This window comes from Pelobates fuscus, chromosome 5 (genome assembly GCF_036172605.1).
Source record: "Pelobates fuscus isolate aPelFus1 chromosome 5, aPelFus1.pri, whole genome shotgun sequence".
Taxonomy (NCBI): domain Eukaryota; kingdom Metazoa; phylum Chordata; class Amphibia; order Anura; family Pelobatidae; genus Pelobates; species Pelobates fuscus.
Window position 1 is genome coordinate 186,410,008 of NC_086321.1, and position 27,878 is coordinate 186,437,885.

Sequence of the window (27,878 nt, forward strand, 5' to 3'; positions counted from 1 at the left end):
ACCTGTGTGTGTGTGTGTGTGTGATTGCCTTTAACTGTGTGTTTAATTATTTACCTGTAACTGTGTGTGACTGTGCATGTGGCTGTATTTGACAGTGTAAGTGTATAATTGTGTGCATCTGACTGTGATACTGTGTGCATGTGAATCTGAGCCTACATGCATATTTTTATTTGTTAAATACACATCACACACAGCCAATAATCCCAGCACAAATTTCACAAAGCCAGAACATATCACACACAAATTCAATAAATCCCCTATATAAACACTATACCCTTTTACATACATTATATGTAAATGAGGTGTATAACCGGGGAGTGGCGCTGTGAGGATTTTTTGCACAGGGCACCTTAGGGCTAAGGCCTGCCCTGCATATACTGCTCTGCACATACACATTGCCACATAAACACCACAAAGATCATAATTTACATATTTTTCGCCACTCCCCTGCTACTTTTGGTGCAGGAGGGTAGCTTTCCTGAGGTTCATCTGGCTGAGTCTGGTCCTGAACAACTACAGTTTAATGGGGTTGTTCAGGTAAGTACAATAGCTCCCTGCAGGCCTTTTCATGTAAAAAACCTACATTAGAACCTAGGAACACCTCCAGTGACAGTCACTCAGACGGCCACCAGAGGGATTTCAGAGTCAAGTCCTTCCTGATGCGCAGAACTCACATTTGACGTCTTCACGCTTAGCTGTCAGTCAGCTGAGCTCGCGAACGCGCATAGCGGTAGAGCGCTCAGTTAATTCATGGAGGGGTATTTAATGGTGAAGCCATGCATGCACACCAGAGAGCGATGATGCATCTCAAAGAGAAATGTCTGTTTGAGCCATGCTATTTTGTCACTTTGATGAAAAAGGGGGTGTGGCCTGCTGAGGAGCTTGGCGCTCGAACGGAGGTAAGTTTTTATCATAAAAAGCACTCTTTTTTTTTTTTAAATAAAAAAATTAATCAAACTAATATAAAAGCAAGAAAGAAGGATAGGGGACCTGTCTTTTTTGCTTTTATATGTTGACTATAGTGCTCCTTTAAGTGTGAAGAGTTTGCCCTCTTTATTTCATTTATAAAAAGTGCAGATTTCAATAGAAATTGACAGATTTGTAAATCAGCCTGGTTACACCACTGGCTTTCAAGCAGACATGTCATATTACTTCCTGGTTTCGTTAGCTCAGTGGAAATGCATAATTAAAGGCATTCAAGGTTCCATTTGGGTATATCTACTAAACAGTGATTTTTATTTTGTTTTTGGGCAGTGTAGAGTCCCTTTAAATCACATTTTTTTTAACTTTGAGCACTACATACAGCTCACCAGTCAGCGTGAGGCCGCTAATTCAGTCATGGGTCCTTAATATGGCAGGTCTCGACAAATCCCAGGCACCAGGTCACCATGGCGACTAAGAAATTTGCCCTGGTATCTGGGACTGGTCAGCTCATTCCCTCAATCCCATGTAGCTCGCTGTGCACCCGTGTACCGGGAGGAAGTGAGCGTAATTACTTTCTCCCAGCGCTGAGGCCGTGGGTCTGTTTGCCGCCGGCTTTCCATAGACCCGGCCGCCCACCCACATTTCACAGACCCGACTGCCCGCACAATCATTCTTCTGTGTGGCCACAGCGCCAGGAGGAAATAATTGCAGTTCCCATCGAGACAGGTGGAGGAGAGGAGTCTTGACCAGCGTCAGCCAACTCCACTAGTTTGTCTCCTACTGTGCCCAGTCCCACTGGACCTCAGGGAAACCACTCTCCTGCACCCATCAGGTAGGAAACATGACAGTAGCAAAAAATATGTATTCGCTTTTCTTAAATTTCTGTGTGTATACCGGTTATGCGTGTATGTCTCTGCGTGTGTGTATTTGTCTATGTGTATATCAAATCATATCTTGTGAGTGTGTGGGAGGATGTGTGTATGTCAGTGAATGTGTGTGTGTGTATGTCAGTCAGTCCAGGTGTCTGCTAATGATTATGTTTAGGTCATCAGCCCCCCCCTCCGATCTTATTTCCAACGCTGTGCCAGTCTCGCCGCACCTGGCCTGCCTTCATAACGGAGATTATCAATTATCAAATCAACATCTCTTCATACTGAAGCATTAAAGCAATGCATCTCTATGGGGAACGTTCAGTGTCACCTCCACGCTGAATGCAAGTGCTGCACATTGTGCAGCACTGATATAGGAGACACTTTAGTGGCTGTATGAGTGACTGCCACTAGAGGTGTTACTAGACAGCAAGGTAAACACTGCCTTTTCTCTGAAAAAGCAGAGCTTACGTTGAAAAACCCACAGGTTTGTTATAGACACCAGAGTCACTAAATTAATCTTTAGTGTTTCTGGTGACTATTTTGCTCCTTTAAAAATTGTATTTTTGATGCTCAAAAAAACTGGTTCCTAATTTTTTTAGCTGGCTCCTAGATTGAAAGCAAATTTGTCAAGCACTGCTTAAAGGAAAGGACATCGATGACAAAATATTTCTGTCATGCATCATTTTGGGGTTTAAAGGGAGTGTTTTTACCTTCTCCTTACATCATTTATGTGCAAGTTGAGGAGGCAAGACAAGTACCTATATCCTCTCTCGATCTGTCAGATAGAAGCTGCGTGCATGTATGATTTATGACTCCTGAGAATATTTTGCACAGCCTCACTCACAAAACTATGAGGGCTGTCAATAAGGCTAATTGCAGCAGTAATATTGCTGCCATCAGCTTAGTCAGCAGTTCTACTCAGCAGATATGATGAGTGGAACTGGGACTAGTAGGTGAACAACACAAGGCCTGCTGGACAAAATTCACATCCCATAGGCCGGCATGACTGAAAACTGACTGGATGAACTTCTTTCTGATCAAGGAGGTGCTCCTTGCTTGTGGAATTGCAGCATCACATATTATTTGCACATTCTAATACAAGGCTAGACAGATCCCAGGCGCCAGGTCGCCATGGAGACCAGGAATTTAGTTCTGGAGCAAGTTCCCTCCAAAGCGAATGACGGATGTCTGCTGTGCATATTGTGGGTGCTGAGATCTCCCTGCTCTGCTCCCTCGCACGCCGCTTAGTGATTCACTCCTGCCCCAGCATCACTAAGTGGCAGCAGAGCAAAGCTCACTCACCGCCCACAAAACGCGCAGCAGACGGCCGCACACTGGACCCCGGGGGCAAACCGATCCACTGATCCACTGCAGCTCTCCCAAAGGAAGTGAGGCTGGGTGGAGTAGAATTGCATTAAAACAAATAATACTGTAGTGTGTTTGTGTGTGTCTGTCAGTGTTTGTGTGTCTGTCCTGGTATGTGTGCTTGTCTGGCACTGTATGTGAGTATCTCTGAGTGTGTGTGTTTAGGTCACCGACCCGCCCCCCCTCCCCAGCACTGAGAAGCTATTGCACATGCGCTGCAAAACACTCCGCCAATCAGCATCTCCTCATATAGAGGATTTGAATCAATGCATTGCTATGGTAAATGTTCAGCGCCTCCATGCAAAGCGTGGAGGCGCTGAATGTAGGTGCTGCATACTGTGCAGCACTGAGATAGGAGGCACTTTAGTGGCAGTCTGAGTGACTGCCACTTGAGGTATCACTAGGCAGCAATGTAAAAGTCAGTGTTTACATTAAAAAGCATTCAGGGACAGGCTATAGACACCAGAACCAGTACATTAAGCTGTAATGGTTGTGGTGACTATAGTGTCTCTTTAAGAAATTTATTTTATCACTGAAAATAAAGCTTTGTAAGTTTAAAAAAACTTGGCTCCTAACTTTTTAAGCTGGCTCCTAGATTCAAAGCAAATTTGTCAAGTCCTGTTCTAATAAATCATCTACGCATAATACTTTTGAAAAAATAGGGTTATTAAGTGCCATCCCACTGTTAAGAGGAATACTGTTTTGAAAGATTACATAGGTCTCCACAGTCTGGTCCCTAACCTAAAACGATATAGCCAAGATGCACATTTCTACTTTCGCATCAGTGATATCATTTTCATCCATAATTGTACAGATATGTCAGATGACATAGTCAGCCAATGAATTCTGTTCAGAGAGAATTAAAGGGACACTATAGGCACTGATACCACGTTATCTCAATGTAAAACACTGCAGGGTTAAGACTGCCTGTAGTGACTATCTTCCAGACTGCCACTACAGGTGCCTCCTGCATCCATGAAACGATGTTAGACGTCCTCACGCTTTGCATGAGGACATCAAGCGTCTTCAATACCTAATCACTGATTCAATGCTTTCCTATGGTAAAGGTCTAATGCATGCATGTCCATTACGTTCTCCATCGCAGTGATGTCACGGGAGGAGAAACCCAATTGATTACGAGGGATCTCGAGCGCTGGAAAGAGGTATGTGGAAAAATTGTATTTGAATCCTTTAATCAGAGGGTTGATACCACAGCGGCAGATGCATACTATAGTATTAGGAATACAAGTTTGTATTCCTAATGCTATAGCATTTCTTTAATATCGCTAAAAGGGAAGGTGAATTTCTGCTTTAGCAAGATCAATGAAGAGGTACTAAATTACAGCATCCTGTTCGAAATTAGTATTACTCTTAACAGTGGGATGGCACCTGGGCACTGTAAGCATTATAACTTATACAGCCCGCTGCAGTGGCTTTGTGCTTGCAGTGTCCCCTGTGCATACAATCTGTGCTTTGTAGCATGGCTTGAGTGTTCTCATTTTTATCTGAGCCCTCTCTTGTAAAGGCACATTGGCATTGAGGTTAAACAGTCTATTTGGCTTTATGTGAGTTTGTAGTCTCTAGGGCGGAATATTTTATTAGTGTATACATATGTATATAGATTTAACATTAGCAATTCTACAGATTCTATTTTTACTTAATTTTGGGGTTTGGTTAATTTACAAAAAATGGACAACAGATTCATCAAACTTTGCACTGTTGTTGTAAAGTGGCCACTGTAACTCTCCTAATTACAGTGTTTGTGGATCAGCCTTACTGATAAGCTAAAATTAGAATTTTACAAAATCCTGTGCCATCTTCAACTCACTACAATGGGTGGCACTTGTAGCGGAGGGCAGGGGTTACTCCAATGGCTCTCCGCTGGGAACAAAGATTCAGCATACAAAATCTCAGGAACACAGCATAATCCACCTCCCCAAGGACTAGACGACACATAGTCTGGGAGTCAACTGTCAGCTTTATTCACAAGTTTGCTTTTATGCATTTTCTCCCATGCAAGGGAGGTAACTTACAGTACCCAATCATATCGTGGTCACCTCCTCTCCCTCTCCTCCCCTTAGATTAACAGTTAAACATATTAGTGGAGACAGAGTTTTCCCCACTTTCTGGATGTCCCCCAAATACAGGGGGTACGGGGACAATTAAGGGGTCCCCTTGTAGGTCTGATCTGGGTGAGCAACATACTCGAAACTCACCCAGATCGGACCAGGGGCTCGGGAGTTATAGACAGTTATAGTTTTGACCGACCGCAAGGATTTAGTAGCCGAAAACAGCTCCAGGAATTCTGGCCCTGCGGTCGGTCTATTTCAGTGAATCAAAACTACCGATCAGCTTAGCCATCCGTCTCTAACTCTGCGTTCGGATGAATCCCCTAGTCAGGGGGATTCATCCTACCGAACGGCGGGCCGGTCGGCAGTTTAAATCAAACTTTTTCATTGTTCTGGAGGTCTGAGCGGTGTCTGGTTAGTCGAGTGTCCGATTTGAGTTCCAGACGCTCGACGACCAAACACCGCTGTTCGTGAGTTAAGATGGCCGCCGCCACGTGTTCGTTATACGAACGGCAGCCACACACGAACCCAATTACCGCAGTTTGCAACATTGTTGCCTTCCACTAATGGGAGGCACACGACCACAGCAGGGTGGTCTCTCTTTCGGTATTTCAATCGGTTCCCGAACCGGCTGAGAGTTCTGGTTCGGGAACCGATTACATTATTCACATACAGTTCAAATAAGGCAATAGTCAATGTAAAAGTCTCTTGTGGCTGCTTCTGCCACAGCACTCAACTACAGAAAACAAAGATATGCAAGAAACTGTCAGGTTGGGTAATCATGAAAGGCATTAGAAACATTAAAATTCTGTTGAACGTCTTAAGTTTCTATAAATATAATAAATGTACCAGCAAATACCATAAAAATAAACAAATCAATAATTAAATAAATAAAAATGTCCACTGCAGGCATGTATAAAAATGCTGATGGGTACATAACTAGAGGGATAGATAAATCCCATTATACAATTGGAGTTGAAAAGCATCAACCTTTCTCTCCTCTGGAGGTTCCTATTCAAGTACAGGACTAGTGTGCAAGTCATTATTGCAAGATTATATCAAATAACATGACCGTCGTATGGGTTTGAATATTATTTTTCTAAATTTAAAAATTAGCATTATGCAATTCATATACAAAGCTGTATCATGAAGAGCCCCTTAATATTCTACTACTGTATCTATCCAAGTTTGAAAATGTAATACAATATTTAAATTAAACAAACAAACAAATAATGAGAATTTAATCTTGAACATTTGAAGAATAAGGGAGCTGAAATCGGTTTTTCCAAATAATCATGTTGATGCATATTCAGCATGCAAAAATTATGCAGGAGGATTATTAAAGATAAGCAGGTGCTATTTAAGGTGCAAAGTGCTAAATTATTGCAGACATTCTACTGGTTTTCACGGGGATTGCTCTTTTTTTTTTGCACTTTACCTCAGAATAACACCTGTTATTGCCTCGATAAATTTCTCTTATTATTATTGCCATTTTTTTTATCGCCAACAGATTCCATAGTGCGTTACAATATTTAACGTGCTTACAGTCTATATGAGGTGGGGTGTAAAACACATTAGGACAGGAAATAGGAATCAAATAAGGGGTGAGTGAAGCGAGCTGGAGCAGAGAGTAGAGTGCTGCCCTTTAGGAGAGAGCAAGAGACAGATATGGGAGGTAGAGGTTACTCTTGGAGGCCATAAGCTTTCCTAACGAGATGGGCTTTAAGGCACTTCTTAAATGATTGAAGACTAGGGGAGAGTCTGATGGTAGTAGGCAGGCTATTCCATAGGAATGTTTAAGTAATTATTCTACTGTCTATTTGTTGTGTACCTCTTGATATTATCCAGCCTTCTAGCAGATATATAGCCATCTCACTGACGCGTCAAGATAATACACATCAGTGAGCTCCACATGTACATTAAAATGTTACACAACAGTTGGCAAGCTGCATTCAAAAACAAAAACAGACTTTTGCCAATCTTAAAATTAGGAAAAAACCCTGAAAGATGGGAAAGAACAAATTGTGAACAGACATTTGTGATGAGATGGGAAAATAAAAGTTGAGACTAGATTACACATTTAAAAAAAAAAAAAAAAAGTACTTCGTAACCATTACAGCTCATTATTATTTGCCATTGTATCATAATCGAGCCATATGGTGTGGGATGCAATATCACTGATCTACAAAACACATCTATTAAGAAGTAAGTACATTTCAGTGATGAGAGAAGCAGTGTGTTGGGGAAAAAAAATAAAAATGTAAGTGTGTAAACTATGGAATCAGCCATGTTAAATTCTACAGAATATGGAAGCTACTAAAATATAAAAGTAAAAATCAAGTCAAAATTTCAGCATAAATATAAACCTGTTTGTGCAAACTATTCAATGGTTTGCGCAGATTTCACTCAACCGCAACTCAAATATCAAAGAACAAAAAAAATTAGAATTAGAGAGGCTGCTGGGCAAAGTATTTAAGTTCAAACACTTTTACAATTTTCCACTTAAAACCATTTTTCCCATGCTGGATTGCGTGAAAATTTGTGATTTAAGTAAAGTTATGTGGAAAATGGAAAAGCAATAACTCTGAGAGCGAGACAAACTATTCAAGAAAAAGATCTAAATGTAAAACTATGAATGGACGACATGATTTTCAAGTTGACGGCTGGGGCACATGGTCAAGTTGTGATGTGAGGGATAAATTCTTGACTCTAAAAATACCTGCACAAATTTTATTTACATGCTCCACAGTAAGATGAGGAGAGCCCACATCTACTGCACCATAGTGTCTACTCTAAATCTTTATCTTTCCTATATATACCTACAATATATTTCCTTCACCTCTATAAGCTGGCCATGAAGACTTCCCATACTTTCCATTTTGTATCTTGGAAGGCGGACCAGAAGAGGTATTGGTACCAAGCAGATGAAAGATTGCATTTTAGAATGTTATAGCACGCAGAACTATGAAGACATGTTCTAATATTATAAAGTGCTGCACAATAAGTTGGCGTTATATATATATATATATATATATATATATATATATATATATATATATATATATATTATTGTTCTAAACATACATGCGCAAAGGAAGAACAGCATTGATGGATCAATGAAATTGCTTGACTGTCGAGATTTCTCATGAACCTAAATATTAAATTAAGGACTGAAAAATGTATATCCATGTGCAGCACATAAACCACAGTACTTGCAAATTTACAATCAAACCTATAACAAGGTATAGAAGGCGGAATAGTCAGATACACTCTATAATTGATTATGTGAGACCTCCCCCTGTTTTTTCCCTCTGCAGATTTGCCTTTATAATAATGGCTCCAGATTCAATACATTCACAAAAACTTAAATAACAGGGGGGCTTATCACCAACAAGATATAACACATTTCCCCCAAAATAAACATATTATACATGGACCTTTAGTATAAACTGGTATGCATTGCATAAATGATCCCGTGTGTGGTTTGCATGGGGCCATCACTGGGTAGCACTGCAGAATGTCCCCCAGTACAGAAAAATAAATACAATAAAATCTGAATAATCCCCATACACGGTAAGGGGATATCAGGGTAGTAGGTAGAGCTTTCAGACACAATACATGCAGCTAGAACAGTACTTCACAGCCCATAGCCAATCCATAACCCACACATTACTGACAGACAGCACTCTGCTTGAACGCACCTGTGTCTCCGATTATTATATACTTGAATAAAAAGGCGTAAGACATGACGGTACTACCAGCAGCGCCACCGGGCAGGTGATGATGGGGAGGAGGCTCTGTGTACACCGAGGATCCGCTCTATTCCACCAGCAGGTGTCGCTGTACACTGCATGGACCACACTTAGGTCTATGAAATTGGACGCCCTTTCTGAGCGTTACCTACTCTACGCCTCCAGGAGCCGCTCTATACTACGGAAGTCAACTCTGTTTCTCAAACAGGTCGAGAGGTCTGAGCGGTGCGGTGTGGGCTCAATGCTATATGCACTACCAGCTCGCTTTACCTGACCTGCTTTCCGGTCTCCACCAACATGGCGCCGTGTGTTCCGCCGGAAACGAATGGTGTCGCCATGTTGGTGGAGGCGGAGGAAGCGTGAAAGAAAAAGAAGAAAAAAAGAAGGTGAATATTCGGATGTGAAGATGGAGGTGAGGAGAGCAAAATGCTAAGAAACGGTTTAACAAATAAACGGCTATTTATGATACACTGTGCCGTGGGAGACCGGTAGATGTGCCATGGTGCCCAGTGAAACGATATGTAAGGCTGCAATGCAGGGAGTGAGTGCAAGACATTATCCTGACACTATACCAGTCTGGTATTATCCACATACAATACCACTGTGTGCGGCAGCCCTGTGCTATCACAGACACCAGTCTAATGTGATACAATGAAATAGAGCAATGCTGTAACACATGGGGGCAATGAGCTCATACAGTCCAGGCTGCTAACTGACCTCTGGCACTGTATCTCTTGTGAATTACATTTCTTATTATTTTCATTCAGCCAACTACATTCACCCAGGTGCTCAGCCGGTTCAAACTTATGTACATGTTGTTGCATGAGACATTGCCATCTATTCCATCAGCTTATTATAGCACCGCTTGTCTGGGACACACACATTATTATGATTAATCTGCCCCTAATTAAATCCTGCAGCTATCCCTACTTGTTTTACACCAGTGGCAAATCCTTTTCAGCATTTGCTATAAGCAACACACACACACACACACTTTTCTTTTTGTGTGGCCTAGTATTAAACATGAAACTCACATGAGACCACACAACAGTTTGCTTGGCTGGCTTACAAAAAGTGACCTAGCCAGTCACAGCATGCACCACTCAAGGAAAAACGTTTCTTATCAGCAGAGAACAGGTTCATTAGGTTCATGTCATTGGCATTTACTGATCCAAACTGGTTTATTCACTAAACTCTGAAATGCGGTTAATCGGAATCTAAACAGTAAAAATGAGGTTAAAATAGAGAAGCTGTGATATTTTTTTATTTGAAAGTTGCATTCCTAACACTATAGAGCTCTCTGGCCCCCACCTCCCTCGCATCCCCCTCCCCAACATTTAAATTGTTAAATAACCCTTTATTTTCTTACCCAATTCCAGTGCAGCAAGCTCATTAGGCCCTCCCAAAGGAAAGCATTGTCTTAGTGCTTTCCTATGGGGATTTTACTGGAGCTGGATGTTCTCATGAATAGTGTAAGGAGTCCAGCGTCCGTTAGGTGACCTAAAGCCCGATAAAATTCCGGAAGTGCCTGTAGTGGCTGTGTTGTAGACATTAGAGTCAGTCTTAGTACTGCAGTGTGAACAATGTTTTACGTTGCATGACTAAGGGAAACAGGGCATTGCATCCAGGCCACTTCAACTAGATGAGTATAATTAAACATGTTACTTGGATATTTTATTATAGACATTTTACTGGTTTTATTTATTAAAAAGTCAGAAACCACTTTCATCAGGGAAGAAATTTATAAGCCAAGTCTAAACATGGATTCCGCTACCACCTGTACGCTGATGACACCCAGTTATATCTCTCCTCCCCGGACCTCTCCCCTGCCGTCCTGCATTGTGTCACTGCTTGTCTTTCTTCCATCTCTGACTGGATGTCCTCCCGCATTCTAAAACTCAATCTCTCTAAAACTGAGCTCCTTATCTTTCCTCCTCCTAATACCGATCCTCCTCTTTCGCTCTCCCTTCAAGTTTGTGCTACCCACATCAGTCCATCCTTGCAAGCACGCTGTCTGGGTGTCATACTTGATTCTGGCCTCACATCCAGCATGTTGCCAAATCCTTTAGATTCCATCTTATAAACATAGCCCGCATCCGCCCCTTTCTTGCACCAGATACTACCAAGGAGCTTGTCCATGCTCTAGTAATTTCCCGCATGGATTATTGTAACCCTCTCCTGATTGGTCTTCCCAAAAGCCGTACTGCACTGCTACAGTCCGTAATGAACGCTGCTGCCAGACTGATTTTCCTCTTTAGTCGTTTCTCTCACACCTCACCCCTCTGCCAGTCCTTACATTGGCTTCCTGTATGCTTTAGGAGTCAATTCAAGGTACTTACTCACACCTATAAAGCACTGAACAACTCTAGCCCCTCTTATATCTCCTCACAGATCCATAGGTATGTCCCTTCTCGGTCTCTCCTCTCTGCCCGTAACCACCTCCTGTCCATTGTCCGTACCCGTACAGCCAACTCACGCTTGCAGGACTTCTCGCGGGTGGCTCCCTTCCTATGGAATAGCCTGCCTACCTCCATCAGACTCTCCCCTAGTCTTGCATCTTTTAAGAAGTGCCTTAAAACCCATCTCTTTAGGAAAGCTTATGGCCTCCCAGAGTAACCTCTACCTCCCATATCTGTCTCTTGCTCTCTCCTAAAGGACAACCCACCTTATTTGACTGCATATTCCTGTCCTAATGTGTTTTACACCCCACCTCCTATAGAATGTAAGCTCGATCGAGCAGGGTCCTCTTCAACCTATTGTTCCTGTAAGTTCTTTGTAATTGTCCTATTTATAGTTAAATCCCCCTCTCATAATATTGTAAAGCGCTACGGAATCTGTTGGCGCTATATAAATGGCAATAATAATAAATGGTTATTAATTTAACAATTGACTGCACTATTCTAAACATAAATTACAAAGAAAAATCATATCCAGACTCCATGTTTGTCTGAGGCTTTGTACTTATTACAATAATTACAGACACATTTACATACACAAGCCACAAATAAACCCTGTTGTTCTTAAGATAGGTTTAAGAACACAAGGTTTGATTATGGAAGGACCTAATCAGCCTTTGATCATTCCAAGGACTGTAAAATGAGTACCATGCAATTTAGTAATAGCAACATCTTTGAATCATCTGTCAATTTTATAAAGGGTGAGATGGTAATGTGAGTATGTTGATCTTCCTTCTGAGGGAAATGCATTTATATAATTTGCTAATTTGGTGTACATCACGTGCTCAGTTTTACAGAGAATCAAGTGTTTTCTTCTTTATCACCCATCAATACATGTATTTAGTGATTTGGAACATGGGAGTGTATCCATTTATTCATGTAAATATACATTTAGATTTTGATTATTCATAAGGATTTTAGAGGCACACTCCAGACCCCTGATGTACTTAAGCTTGCTTTAAAGCTTTGTGAGAATGGTGTTTAATTTTTGTAATGTTTTTTTTGCTAAAAATGCAGATTTCAGTAGAAATTGACACTTCTATAATTAACAGTACTCCCTCCTCTCTGCCCCTTCCTCCTTTCCTCCTCCCTCCTGCCCTACTCCCTCACCTGCTTTCAAGCAGACAACTGTCAGACTTCCTGGTTTGATTAGCTCAGTGGAGCTAAACTCAAGTGGCAGCAATTGCAAAGGCTTCTCTTTGAGCTGCATTGGGAAGTCTGTAATTAGACATCATCGGCAGGGTTAGTAGAGGGGAGGGGGCTTGCAAAGGCTGCAGACGGGAACTGGAGGCTTTGCAAGCATTGTTTAACCCCCTAACCCCTTAAGGACACATGACATGTGTGAAATGTCATGATTCCCTTTTATTCCAGAAGTTGGGTCCTTAAGTGGTTAAAGGTATACCCCAATGAAAAATTGTAGAAAGAAAATGCATGCACATTTTCGTTTGGGACATATCTACTAACATTATTTTTGTATTTGAGCAGTGGAGTGTCCCTTTAAGCTTGTCACTTTTATATGTGGTGGTGTTTTTTTTGTTTTTTTTTACTTTATGTGTGAATAAAGTGTAATTACTTTACTACTTGCTGTTTTTTTATTTTTTAAAGTTTAATTTATGTAAGCTGACCATTTTTAGTTTATTAGCTTGATTTATTGCTTCTCCCCATTATTCTAGTTTTTGTTGTATGCAGATGTTCATGTAAAACCTTTTAAGTTTAGATGTTGTTTGTTCATATGTAATTGCTGTAATTGTATTAAAGTATTGTGCACAGAGGAGGCTGGGTTTACAGTGTTTTGGGAATAAAATTAAATTATTCAAGTGAGAAACTTGTACCATACACTAAATAATTACACACTGGGGAAACTGGTTTCTGCGGTGTAGATTTACATAACCAAAACTAATATATCTGCTGTAAATTAGTTAAATATAGATAAACACCATTGACTGCACCAAAAGATTTTTACTCACACTGCTATGACTCATTTGCCACCCTACCAGCATTAAAGGACCACTATAGTGCCAGGAAAACAAACTAGTATTATTAGGTCCCCCCCACCCTCATGGTCCCCCTCCCGCCGGGCTCTAGGATGAGGAAGGGGTTAAACACTTTCTCCAGCGCCGGGCTCTCTCCTCCCTCTTCCGCCGCATGCGCGGCCCTGGGATCAGGGCACTATTTTGACAGACTGGGCACTCTGGGATGGGCTATCCGGGGATACCAAGTGTGTGGTGCAATTGGTATTTTTCAAGTTATTTTTGGGGATATTCATGTTAGGTGCCTATATGTCTAGGTTAATTAACTTAGTAATGTTTAATCTGACCATCTCCCAAACACAGAAGGGTCACCAATGTTTCAGTTACTGACCCCATGCTGCGGAAGTTGTATAAATATATGTATAGAATCCTAATAAAGTGTCCTTGTTTTCACCCTTCCTCAAGTCTCAACTGATGTCTGGGTGGGTTGCTATAATCACTGAAGACTTTGCAGGACTAGGTTGGCTGTTTAGAGGAGATACTCCTCTGGATTATTTCCAAATGCTCTAGCCATACTTAAAGTGACACTAGTCACCAAAATAACTTTAGCTTAAATGACCACTATAGTGCCAGGAAAACAAACTTGTTTTCCTGGCTCTATAGGGTCCTTGGGTCCCCCTCACCCTCGGGCCCCCCCCTCCCGCTGGGCTCTAGGGTGAGGAAGGGGTTAATCCCTTACTTTTTTTTTCAGCGCCGGGCTCCCTCGGCGCTGGGGACTCTCCTCCTCCTTTCCCGTTATCCGCTGAATGCGCATGCACGGCATGAGCTGCGCGCGCATTCAGCCAGTCCATAGGAAAGCATTCTCAATGCTTTCCTATGGACGCTGGCGTCTTCTCACTGTGAAAATCACAGTGAGAAGCGCGAAAGCACCTCTAGCGGCTGTCAATGAGACAGCCACTAGAGACTGGATTAAACCATTTGTAAACATAGCATTTTGCTGAAACTGCTATGTTTACAGCAGAAAGGGTTAATCCTAGATGGACCTGGCACCCAGTCCACTTCATTAAGCTGAAGTGGTCTGGGTGCCTATAGTAAGGTATGCTCTACTAACAGGGTTATTTACTAAAGTTTGAATTGTTGTGAACTAATGACGGTGTTAGATCTGCTTTAAGAAAAGTGCCAATTGAATGTACATAGGTGTTATGGTTTAAGGCACCAATATTGTTTTCCTCAGCTAGATTAGTTTTCTATAGCTCTAAATCTTTAGGAAGTTGCTACATTGTTTGTCCTGTCATATAGATAGTTTGTAATAATATATCTATATCTATATAGATATCTATTATTACAAACTATCTATATGACAGGACAAACAATGTAGCAACTTCCTAAAGATTTAGAGCTATGTATATAAACTGGGACCGTATAAATAGTGATCCAAGATATTTTTCAAGAGGTTTAACCCCTTAAGGACCAAACTTCTGGAATAAAATGGAATTATGACGTGTCAGACATGTCATGTGTCCTTAAGGGGTTAAGTATTGCCATGTTCACAAAATATAGACCTGCTAAAATAGGGAAGCATACATAGAATGGCAACCTGAGATTATGAGGTGTCTAATTTATGTTAATTTAAGCACTAATCATGCACTGGGCATTATGTTCAATATTTTACCATAGATTATGGATACTGTTCCTTCTAAATTCAATTTTGTAGTTAAAACAATGTTCTATGTTTGGTGAATCATGTATAGTTTCCATGTTGGGATTTCAGATGTTTTAAACTCACTTTCATCAGCGATAAGGTAGTTTGAAATAATTCTAATTTAGAAAGTTTTCTTTTTTTTGGAGGCAATATAAGCCACTAATATTTTTTTTTCTTGTTTGTTTATTTTGTTGCTCTCCTATTCAGATATTTGGCTTCACAAGTCAATTTACAACTACCCAATTCTATATATAAAACAATCAGTGGAAGTAGAATTGTAGTTGTAACTGCCATTAGTTGTGGTTTACCCCTTTTCGATCTTTATTGAACCTGTGACATATGGCTCTGGTTGATCACTTGTTTTGGACGTATTTCATTTAAACGTGTTCTTGTTGTTAAACTATTTTAATAATTATCATGCTGGTATGTTTATTTTTACATGACAGGAGGCTTCATATTCTGCGTGTCTTTCTTTACTTTAACTCCATAGCAGCAAAGACACATAGAAAAAAACAAGAACCAATCCGATACAAGTAATATGAATATAAGGCACAGTGAAACCACACACTTCCTCTTTATTTGCTGCTCCAACCACAAGACAGGTCAGAGTTTCTGCTCTCTTCACGGTCTTTGTATTATTGTCAGTTCGCTGTATTTTTACGGATGTTTTATTTTATTGTTTGGGGATAGTGTTAGTGTGGGTTCTGTTTGTGCACCTCTGTTTTACTTTTCTGTCCTTTTCTCTGACAGACTCTGCCTGCACACTGAGGCTTTACTGGGTCCTTTATCTGGCAGGCTGTGCCTGCATACTGCTGGGCCTCATTTGCTCATTCTCTAGTAGGCTCTGCCTGCCCATTACTGACTTTTCACTTTTCTGTGGCAGACTCTGCCTGCCCATTATTGTCTTTTCACTTTTCTGTGGCAGACTCTGCCTGCACACCACTGACCCTTAATTACTACTCCTTTCTCTGGCAGGGCTTTGCCTGTTCACTACCATGCTTTATCTTTCCCTTTCCTGGCAGACTCCACCTGCCCTAATATTGTCATTTCATTTTCTCTGGCAGGCTCCACCCACACACTACTGGTCCTTATTTGTCTACCCCTTTCTCTGGCAGGCTGTGCCTGCACACTACTGTGCTTTATTTGTCCCTTTTCCAGCAGGCTCTGCGTGCCCCATTACTGTCTTTTTTTTTTTCTCTACCGGCCTGTTTTGGTGTATTTGTTTTTCCCTTCGGGTTTTTGTTGTTCGTTTCTCTCTTCCTGGTGGGGATAGTCTACTGTATTACCTTGCCATTCGATCTTAGGAGATCATTGGTAGTTTGCAGCGCCATCTTGGATCTTGCAAGATCCATGGTGGCCATCTTGGTGCACCTGCGTGGTAGCGAGCGCTGAGATTAGAAATCGCATTTACACAGTGCATTCCTGTGTCTCTGCTCCTGCTGCAGGTTCTGCAAGTGTGTTCCCTGTATTATAGCAGTTCTATATGCATGGATGTGGGGACCAATTTAAGGTCAGTGTATTGACCCTAAGAGGTTTTACTTGCCTACTGGTTTATGTGGTGAGCCCCCATATTTCTTACCTGTAATAGTGCTGCTGAAGGGAGGCTGCCTTTGCTGTCTTCTATATTGGGTGAACGCCAGTTGTTTGACCACTTTTGTTATTCAGCCTGTACTTACTGTGCCTGATTTTATACTGTCAAACTATCTGTACACTTTGGTCCATACCTCAGGCACCTGGTCTCACGTGACCTACTGCCCTTAGTGACTAATGGGAATTTGTTGTGGTCTGTCTGCCTACATACTTGTTGGCCATGTGGTACTTTGTATATTGGGTGAGCCCCAGTGGCCTGTAATTGTGATTGACTATGAAGGATACCCCAAACCCTCTAGGACATTTCCAGGCCATGATCAATGCAATGGTGGCTGCATCGGTAGAATGCCACTTTCCAAAGGTTTCCTCTACTACCAAGTGTAGTATTCCTACATTCGTCCTTACAGACTTGTATTGGTCACTACTCTAGCCAGGTGGATTAGTTGTCTCCTGTCCCTGGTGGATGTTAAATCTTCATTCGGGCCCGTTCCGTTCTTCCAATGCCGTGTTTTCTCTTCTCTCAATCGTTAAAAATGCAAAATATGTTGCCTCCTGTCATGGTGTAAAATTGAATATTATGCTAGATTCAGTGTACTAACATTTTTGGAATGACAGGAGGCAAGTATTTTCCCAACATTCTCTCCCCCCTTCTTTGTTTTTACTGTTTGTCTTTTTGATGGAGGTTTCTGTTGTTGGGGTGTTTTTATTGTGAGTTCATTATTTGATTTTGGTATTTTTATATGGCATTCGTCCTGTTTTGCATATTGTTATCAAAGGGATATTGTCTATTCTGCTATGATTCAAGTATTTGAAATTCATCGATTGCTTGCATTATATCATTGTTTCGTACGATTATTTCTGTATGACTAAGCCTATTACACCTTTTCTCTTCATTTTAATTAATTTCTGGTGGGCTTCCCTGATCTATGCTGTTTCTGCACGTTTTTTTGCCTGTTCACGGTTTTCTCTGTTTTACCTGTGATTTTGCATAGAGAAAGAGGAAGTGATTGGTTTCACTATGCCTTATATTCATATTACTTGTTTCTGATTGGCTCTTGTTTCTTTGCTGCTATGGAGTTAAAAAGAAAAATATGCAAAATACTCGCCTTGTCTTATTACTAAAATGTAAGATCATTAGTACACTAAAACTAGCTTGACCTTCAATTGTGTGCTATTTAGAGAGCTCATATCACACTCCTGTACATTGTTCTTCATGTCTTCATTGGTCTGGATCATTTTGATGGTGGAACGGATCTCATGGTCATCACATGATGTAAACAGTGGCTGTGGTCTATCCTATGACCTCGAAACTCTAGAGTTAGTTTCCTCCGAGCTTCTGTATGGGCAAAGCAAAGTTAGCGACAGGGACACGACTATAAGGTGTGTCAATTTATTCTGATTTGTTGGTTGATATTGAGTGACCATTAAGGCGCAATTTTATATTAATACAACACGCAAAAAAAATACATAGGATGACTTAGTATTTATAATTTGGTGTGTGATGAATTGCAACTCTTACCTGCATAAGATGCTGCATTCTTTTAGTGAACATTGTCTCTTCTAACTTACAGTTTCCGGGAGGCAGTGACAGTTACCTGACCATCACTGGATCTGGGCACCCCTTCCTGACTGGGACAGAGGTGAGTAGTAACAATATCTTAGTTTAGTTTATTTTTTTTTCAAATGTGTGGCACTATCTGAGACACCTAAATGTCTTCTTTTTTTTTTTTTTCCCTCCTTCTTCTTCTGTCTAGACATTTCACACACCTAGCTTGGGTGATGAAGAGTTTGAAATCCCACCCATTACTCTAGATTCTGATCCTTCTCTGGCTGTCTCTGATGTTGTTGGGCATTTTGATGACCTTGGAGATCCTTCAGTTCAGGATAGTAGCTTTGCTGCACAATATGGGGTACAGACTCTGGACATGCCAGTGGAGATGACCCACGAGGTGATGGAGCAGGCAGGAGGGCTGCTTGGAGCTGGACTTGCCATGGTAAAAAAATATTTTTATTTGTGGCATATGCATGAAAACAGGCTCTCTTAAACTATGATTTATTTATCAGAGACCATGTTCTTATGGGCTATTTTTACCATTGGAGAGCCATATATCACCTTTTCAAGTGACATTTCCATAACTAAGACTGGCCAACTAATTTTGTTATGTTGTTCTGACATAAAGCTGTAAAAGATATGTCACAGCATTTAATATTCATATTAAAAAGAAAACAAGTTGCATCTGCACTATTGTATTAATTTTAATGGACATGGCACATGTGAATCTATTGGTTTAAGAATATATATTGTGAGTTAAAACTTCACATTCCGAATTATTCACTAAAGATTGAATTGTAGGGTGATCAACATGAATTTTACATTTAAAGCCACGATATCTGAAATGAAGAGCGAAAATATGGAAAATATTTTAAATTCATCCTGTTTTGCATAAAATTAGAATTCACTTTTGAAGTGATATTGATTGATCACTACTGAGCAAACCTGATATTAATGATTGTTAATTAGTAACACTAATGGATATTGAACAAACCTAATATTAATTAGGTAAATTGGTGTTAGTCTCTCAAGCATGTCCAAGCATGTCACAAAACACAGACCTGGATGTGTCGCAGATGAATTCAGGCATAAGCCATAAGATGACACAGCATGAGTTGAAAGGGTCAGGCTAAGTGCAGGACCTGGAATATGCCCAAAGAGATAAAGTATAGCATGAAACTAACAACCAATCATTTTATAAGATAGTAGTATAGTGTTAGAAGATAGATAAGAGATAAGCTAACCACACAGACATGGCATGACGCCTTTGATGGGCCTTTACGGCCTGGCCAGCTGCCAGTCCCACCCAACGCATGTGACAAGTCTTTGCTGGGCTGCACTGATAAGAGAATCTAAGGTGGACCTGTACAGACTGCCCACCCTTTGACTAGGTATAAAAGATGAGGTAACCTGGCACTCAGGAGGGAGCTTACTTATCTGCATCACGGACGCGTGGTCCAGGTCTTTGCTGTTTCCCAGCGGAGAAAGTCCCGCCAGCCTGCCTGCCTGAGTTCCCCCAGTCGTATGTGGCAGAGTGACAACGAATTTCTCCTATGGTGATGTATTTTAAGCGGATACTTAAAGGATCACTATAGGATCAGGAACACAAACATGTATTTCTGACTCTACAGTGAAAACTCACCATTTAGGTGGCTTGCGCCGCCCCCTCAGAATGGGTTAAAACTTATCTTATTTCCAGCTCTCCACGGGTCTGCTGGCGCTGGCCCCGCCCCCTTGGTGACAACATCAAAATTGCCCATGGGTAAAGCATTGGATTGGCTAAAATCAGAAAGGGGGCAGGGCCAAACGCTGTTTTGGCTAATCAGCACCTCCTTATAGAGATGCATTGAATCAGTGCATCTCTATGAGGAAAATTCAGCGTCCCCATGCAGAGCGTGGGGACGCTGAATGACAGTGCTGCCTACTGTGCAGCACTGAGCAGGAAGCACCTCCAATGGCCATCTAAGGAGTGGCCACTTTGAGGTGTCCCTAGGGGCAATGTAAACACTGCATTTTCTCTGAAAAGGCAGTGTTTGCATAAAAATGCCTGAAGGGAGCTATTACACTCACCAGAACAACTAGATTAAGCTGTAGTTGTTCTGGTGACTATAGTGTCCCTTTATGCTGATATCGATATATTAAGCTGATTGAGCATTTAAGCTGAATGCATGCACAATTTATAATCAATAGATGCATTTTAAGATTAGAGTGATTTGGATTCCAGTGTATATAATAAAGTATTATGTTAATTCTTACATACTACTTGGTCTTGGTGTGATTTAGTTTGCCTATTACTCAACCTCCTCATCACGAATTGGGCAGCGTATTATTACAGACCTTATTAGGTACTGATGATCACGAATTTGGTGATTTGGCATAACAACTTTAAATAATTGTTTAGTTCTCAGCAATTAACACTTTACTTAATAATTCTGCTGGTATTGCACTTTATCTCCTTGTGTGTATGAACAATAAACTTGGCTTCCCTGTGTATTTCCATTCCTTGGTAGATAAGAAAAGGCAACACCGCAAGAGTAGCAAATTGTAAGGTTTTTTTCCCATGGGAAAGGATGCATTATTTGCATTCTTTTAGGCACTCACGTAGTATTTAAATTAAAATACAATTTGTATGTAATGCTTACTGTTACAGGATCTGGATCACCCAATTGTCACCACGTACAGTGCCAACCCCCCAGTTACCATTGATGTGTCGATGACAGACATTTCCTCTGGTCTCCTGTCTCATAGTCAGCTTACTACCATTGATCAGTCAGAGCTCAGCTCTCAACTCGGTCTCAGTCTTGGTGGGGGGACCATCCTGCCCCCTGTCCAGTCTCCTGAGGATCACCTCTCTCCCACCCCTTCACCAAACAGCTCTTTACATGATGAGGACATGGAAGACTTCAGAAGGGTGAGTGAACTAAAATGCTTATCTTGTTTCATATTGCAGTCTTGTACCCACACCTTTTTTTTTTGCATATCATTTATTTTCGGTTTTGTTTTTGTGTCTTTCTCGTACAGATTACAGCACCCAAGAATATTATTGTAGAGCAGACAAAAAAGCAAAAAACCCCAAAAGGCAAGAAAAAGAAGAAAGATCCTAATGAACCTCAAAAACCTCTCTCTGCATATGCCCTTTTTTTCCGTGACACCCAGGCTGCCATTAAGGGTCAGAACCCCAATGCCACCTTTGGTGAAGTGTCCAAAATTGTGGCTTCTATGTGGGACAGTCTTGGAGAGGAGCAGAAACAGGTAATTTTGTGGGTGGAAATATTTCTACTTGCCAGTTTTGAGGACAGGTTTTTTTTTGTAACAGAAGTATGTCGGAAATCTGATGTTTTCAACAATTACTGTTTGATCATTGCTTCATCAATTGTGGATGAATCATTATACCATAGTCTTCTCTGCTCACTTGCAGGTGTGCAAGCAAAGGATACAGTAACATTGTATTTAAAATGATAATTTAGGCAATCACCATTAATATGTATTTTTATTTGGCATTATACCAGTTTTAAGCTATACAACTTCTAATGTTCTGTATAAATGTGTTTTCACAGGTTTACAAGAGAAAAACGGAAGCAGCTAAAAAAGAATATCTAAAGGCATTGGCACTTTACAAAGAAAACCAGATGTCACAGGTAATATAAATTGATTTGGAATACGACAAAACTTAAAGGGACTCCATATTCCATAGTCAGTTAAGTATATTGTAGTCGTTATGGCGCATTCTTTCCCCTGTTTTCTGTCAAACTGATTTTTTGAGCAGAGAAAAAAAAATGGGCTATACTCACACCCAAAACTACATTACTTCTGCATTATATGTCAAAAGCCATACAACTTTGGGTTCTGGGACTGTAAGGGCATGTTGAAAGCCTACTATTTCTGTCCAGGGCTATACAATAACTGTAGTGGTTATGGTTCTTAGAGTATCCTTTAAAACACTCCGTATTGATTTACCAAAATCTAATGCGGTAAGTGTGACTTTTGTCTGCAAGTCCAGGAAAAAGATAACCTATTTGCATGTAAATGGCAACTGTCAAAAACATTTTCAGAAAAGTTGATACTGTTAACATTTTAAACTGGAATTGTCACTTCTTTGTAATTTACACCATTAAATAAAAACCTTTAAAATCCCCTATAATGTGAGTTACTTTTTTCATGAGATGCTCAGGATTTAGCATATCACATGGTAATCCAGTTCAGCCAGGGCAAACAATGCAGATGAAGAGGAGAAATAGAAACACGTTCATTTTTCCTCTTCTCTGTATGCTTTCTCTGTGCTGGGAACAAAGCTTGTAACAATAATTGACAAGGAGCTATAAAATGGAGGCGGCAAGCAGCAGAAGAAGACAACTGTGTGAGTTTCTGAATTTCGTTAATTTTAGTTTTCACACCTCACAAATACATATTTGTTAAATATTACCTTTTAAGAATGCAATAGTCTCTCATTAATTTCAGTGCTTAAAACCATCTCAAATTATGAATAGTCATTTTGGTTTTCTTTTTTCATGTTCTACATAAAGAGGCTTTAATTAATTAATAAAATAACTATTGATTTAGTAGCTTAATTATTTCTCTTAAGATCACATTGTACTTTTTTTGTCCTGGCCCTTAAAATGTTATTCGTGGCCCTTAGGTGTATAGGGATATATGTTCTAAAATTCATTAAGGATTAACAATTATTTCTCTATATGTTTACTTCTGAATACACCTGTAATGATATGTTTCTTGTGTGCTGATTACTTCAATTATTTACCCACAGGTTGTTGTTGACACAGTGGAGTTAGACCCTCCAGTTGCACAAGGCATGCTATCGGAATCCCCAGTACATTCCCCGTCTGTAGTGACTGTCTCCAGCATCCAACAGTGCATGTCTTCTCCAGCATCTACCCAATCACCTGCTCCTACCATTCCTCCTGCAGCCACTCCGTCCCCTCAAGCATCTACCATCACTCAACCAACAATCGCAAAAATAATAATATCCAAGCAGATGCTTCAAGCCGGACAAATTCCCACCTCTATTGCCATGTCTCAGGGAATGGTAACGGTCATCCCGGCTACTGTGGTTACGTCTCGTGGACTTCCTTTACACCAGCTACAACCCAGTCCACAAGCCCAGAGGGTAACACGCTCAGTATTGCAGGCAGCAATGCAGCTACCCCCACGTCTACACCCACCACCATTGCAGCAAATGCAGCAACCTCCACGGCTCCAGCATATGGCTCCTGCACAACAACCTTCAATTACCATCTTGCAGTCACCACCTCCTCTGCAACCCATGCAAAAAGTGCGACATCAGCCTCCTCCTCTACAGATAAAGATTATTCCCCCTCCTTTGCAGCCCCAACCACAGGCTGTTCAGGTTCAGGAGCAAAGCATACCAGTTATCAGTGTGCCTCATTCTCCTGATGCCCCCACCTCACCCCCTGAACAAGTGGAGCTTGTGTCAGAGGTAGTGCAAGAAGTAAGTGTTCTGTAAAAAGTTAAATACCACAGTGAATATAATATAAAAACAAAGTTTTTTGATAAAAAAGATTACTGCAGTAATGATGGTAATTAGTTAAAATACAGGCTGTTTATGCGCTTTAAATGTCTAAGTTAGCTTGTAGTTCTTAATTAATACTACGCAATCGTCTTAAGATGACCCCATTATTAGGTAAATGCACACAGTTACACATATGAAGTTCTTGCAATAACTGCAATTCAGGAAGGCATTTGATACTGAGATCTGTCCTTATATTCTTGTAAGGAAGGTGTAAAACACTTAATTTAGCAGTGTAGGTTAGACCATAAAAAGAAAAAAAAAGGTTTGCTCACTTAACAGTAAGATTTTGTTCTTTTGAAACTGTCATTTAACAAGAATATCAACTCACCACAATTCCACTATGTAGTGAATAAATCCATAATCCCTTTTGTGCGATCAATATCGCTACCAGGGCAAGATGAAAGACTTTAATTTAAAGACTAATAATTTTTTGGGGAAAAATATGTGATTAAGAGACACTCTAATGTTAACATTTTTTTTTTTACCCTTTTCAGGAATCTCCACTAACTCAAATGGATGTGGAGCTGGTGAGTGGCTCTCCTCCCCGCAGCCCTTCCCCTCAGCCACGATGTGTCCGATCAGGTTGTGAAAATCTTCCAGTGGAAAGTAAAGATTGGGACAATGAGTATTGTAGCAGCGAGTGTGTAGTCAAACATTGCAAGTAAGTACATGTATTCATTAAACGCTTGTATGAAACATTGTTTGCCATGTGCTAGGGCTAAGCACTGGAAATTAAAATGTAACTAAAACAGAGCATTTTTGACTACTGTAATCCATAACTTTATTCTGACCAGTCCATCCACTACTTGACTCACCTGATCACCAATTCCTCTTACCCTGACTAATCTTGCCAGTTCATCTTGTCTTATCTTATTATTATTAAATGGTCACAACAGGTGACCTGACTACTTCAATGATTTTGAAGTGGTCATGTTGCCTGGAGTCTGTATGTGCAGTATTTTGCTAAGTAACCATTCGCATACCATGTTTAACACTGCAGCTGCCACCACTGGTCTAACTTCACCTCTGGCAGCATCACTGGGATATCATCAATCAGCCTGGAACTCTAGCTCAAATTTCAATACATAGAATCTAATACAATGGCTCAGAGCAGCTGACACTTTACATGGTTTGCCCTATTACTGGGGAACAGCAGGCTGTAGTGGTTATGATGGGTGGAGTAACCCTTGCTTTAATGTTGCTTTACACCATACAGATTTTAATGTTCTTCTTGATTCCTCTGTTTTAGAGTCTGTTTGAGTAAACATTGCAAATTGGTTGACATAGCATGCATATATGAAATTCAGAATTACATGGTTAGACGATAAAGAAACTTGCATGGTGCTCAGTGTGGAATGGCTGCAATCAGACAACCAGGAAAATGTGTATGACAGAATATCAGAATATATTTCATATTGAAAGAAGCATTAAAGGAGCACTATAAATTTTGGAAAACAAACATACATGCCTAACACAATGGGTTTTATCTAACTGTACTAATGTCTCAGTCGCTGTGCATTTTACTTACCTTTCAGTCTTCACTGCACCGGTCTACATCCTGCTGGCACGCCTTGACATTCTCCGCTAATCCGATATTTTCCCATAGAAATGCATGAGAGGCAAAATGCCACGCGCCAATCAGATGGCCTTTATGAGTACATCGAATTAAAATAGCAGAGGTTCACTCAGCTGTTTCGTCAGAAGCTCCTATTGTGGTTGTTAGTGTGATAACCACTAAAGGCATTTAAACCCTGCAATGTAAACATTGCCGTTCCTGTAGAACAGGAGTTGTAGGGTTAAAGCTAGAGGGACATGGCACCCAGACCACTTTACGTCCCGTATTTGACAGGACAGTCCTTATTTTCTGGTCCTGTCCTGTGTTCGTTCTACGGTGTCCCACTTTTGGGGACACTGGGGAACTGTCCCGATATTGATAGCACGAGCGTATTAATAGATACACTCATGCTATGATTAGGACACTAGGACCCTGCAGGAAGAACTGAAACTGTGCTCTCTGCAGAGTCTGCCCTCAGTGGGCTGGCCTGCATGATGGACATGCAGCCTGGTGTGCATTCATGCCAGGCTTGACCTGCCATTAACTCTGGTGGACCCTCCCCCTTTTCATGCGAGTCTACCCTTTGAGGGCAGAGTTAGTGACGTGAAGATTGCTGGGCTAACCAGCCCATTGACCATGTCATTTAGTGCCATCTAGGTTGTACATACTTGAGATTTGTAGGATGCTGGAGTAAGGTCTGTTCAGCAGGACAAATACAATAAGCTGTAGTTGTTCTGGTAACTATAGTGTCCCTTTTAAATCACTCATGTTTATGTAGCACTGGTCACGCTTTCCCTGCAAGTGGCCTACACTGTCTCTAAACACATTTTTTGTAAAGACCGATCTATTGTTTAAACATTACATTTTAATGTCTTATCTCCTGCTCTGTTGATAGTCTGCTAGAGCCTGCAGAAGCCTCCTGTGTGTGATTAAAGGGACTCTCCAGTGCCAGGAAAACAAACAGTTCTCCTGGCACTACAGGTCCCCTCTTCCTCCCACCCCCCATCCCAGGTTGCTGAAGGGGTTAAAACCCCTTCAGTGAGTTACCTGTATCCAGCGCCGATGTCCCTCGGTGCTGGTTCAGGGTCCGCCCAAGCTCCTCCCCCGCCGACGTCATCTGGCGGGGTAGACCTATTGCGCATGCGCGGCAGGGAAGACCTAATTAGGAAAGCATTGAAAAATATATAAAAAAAAAAAAAACATATACAGTCTGTGTTACATAGCATTAAATATCGTAATATTGTGACATGTTCCCTTTTTTTGGAGTTCAGTCTAAAAGTACAATGCCTGACACAATGTTCTCCTGTTTTCTTGCAGAGACACCTTCATGACTTGGATTGCTGCTCGTAGCCAAGGTACACTGGCATCTGTAAAATAACCCAAGCTTCAGTGGACCCCCAGGAAAAAGACCCATTATTTTCATGGACAATAGAAATCTGGAAGATTTTAACAACTGCTCTGTACATATAACTATATGTAAAGAATGGACAAGGCGGCTGGGTTGGGAAAGAGGTCTATTCCCTCTAAATGGGGCTGGTTGTAAATTAAAATATAAGTAATCGGTGGCTCCACTGATGGCATTTTCATTGTGTGCTGGAAGACTTTTTGTTTTCCCCCATTACATAGACAATGTATGCCAGTACAAGTTTGTGCACCCAAGGGTGGCAGAGTATAGAAAGGTTTGCATCTTTGTTTTTGTTGTTCTAAAGACATCATTTTTAATTTGTGCACAATTCAAAAGCGCTTTTCAACTGTACAAATCTGTTGGTACCTACCTATTGGTCAGTTCCACTTTAGGAGCATTTTTCTTTAGGGGGGATGGATCCAGATGACTCATTTAAATTGGGTGATTTAGATCTTATATGCAGATATGATGGGAGTATTTAATAATGCCACAAAATGTGAGGTTCCCTATTCTTAGTAGAACATTTTGTTTTTAAGCTACCCAAGACAAATTAATCTCAATAAACATATTTATACAGTTTTGATGAATAGTCGTGTGTCCGAGATGTCCTGGGCCTGAAGTAGAGATTTGTTTTGTAAATTTTATTTTAAATCCTAGAATGGATATATTTACGTATTGATCAACAGCTCCCAATACATCAGAAATTACAATTTCTTCCATGTTAAACCTTATACAAATTATAGTCCTCTAGGGAATTGCACCTTTATTATAAGTAATAATTACTTCTGGGTGTTGTCCCACCACTGTGCAAGGGCTTACTAACCAGTTCTTTGCCAGAGAACTCATTGTTTTAGGTGCCTCTGGCATCACATCGGTTAAAGTATTACTGAAGTGTTTACAATGTTATACTTTATAATAACTAATAAAGGGTACATAAATTAAGTGACTGTTACCAGCTGAACACAGCACTGTCTTGAATACAATTTTTCCTTTACAAGGCAGCATCTGGAGATTCTTCCTCTGTGTGAGATAGACAACATTCATTTTGATGTACTTTCCCAGGCCTGGCTGGCTTTGTGATCATAAATAAAAGCCAAATTTTAGAACAGCCGCTGATTACT

General features: G+C 40.8%; 2 protein-coding genes across 3 annotated transcripts in view; one reads left to right on the forward strand and one right to left on the reverse strand.

The window, feature by feature from the left end:
• RAB2B (RAB2B, member RAS oncogene family) overlaps positions 1-9,172 on the reverse strand; it is a 21,372-nt gene extending 12,200 nt beyond the window's left edge. The window contains exon 1 of the mRNA XM_063454842.1: positions 8,932-9,172. Within this exon, the coding sequence (XP_063310912.1) occupies positions 8,932-8,977 (46 nt within the window). The 5' untranslated portion in view covers positions 8,978-9,172. The remainder of the gene's footprint in view (positions 1-8,931) is intronic.
• A 104-nt stretch (positions 9,173-9,276) lies between these two features.
• TOX4 (TOX high mobility group box family member 4) lies at positions 9,277-27,865 on the forward strand. Of its 2 annotated transcripts, XM_063454843.1 has the most exons (9): positions 9,277-9,394; positions 18,272-18,340; positions 18,455-18,694; positions 20,903-21,163; positions 21,274-21,504; positions 21,810-21,890; positions 23,015-23,716; positions 24,292-24,458; positions 26,670-27,865. In XM_063454843.1, the coding sequence occupies exons 1-9, from the start codon at positions 9,308-9,310 to the stop codon at positions 26,728-26,730; spliced, it is 1,899 nt and encodes a 632-aa protein (XP_063310913.1). In that variant the 5' UTR covers positions 9,277-9,307; the 3' UTR covers positions 26,731-27,865. The 2 variants fall into 2 exon arrangements, with proteins under 2 accessions (XP_063310913.1, XP_063310914.1); XM_063454844.1 differs by lacking the exon at positions 18,455-18,694.
• The last annotated feature ends 13 nt before the right edge of the window (positions 27,866-27,878 follow it).

Excerpts from the sequence above, each read along its gene's own strand:
- TOX4 (XM_063454843.1), top strand. The coding sequence starts at position 9,308 with ATGGTGTCGCCATGTTGGTGGAGGCGGAGGAAGCGTGAAAGAAAAAGA. Across the intron at positions 21,505-21,809 it reads TTGGAGAGGAGCAGAAACAG|GTTTACAAGAGAAAAACGGA; the intron begins GTAATTTTGTGG and ends GTGTTTTCACAG. Across the intron at positions 23,717-24,291 it reads TGTCAGAGGTAGTGCAAGAA|GAATCTCCACTAACTCAAAT; the intron begins GTAAGTGTTCTG and ends TACCCTTTTCAG.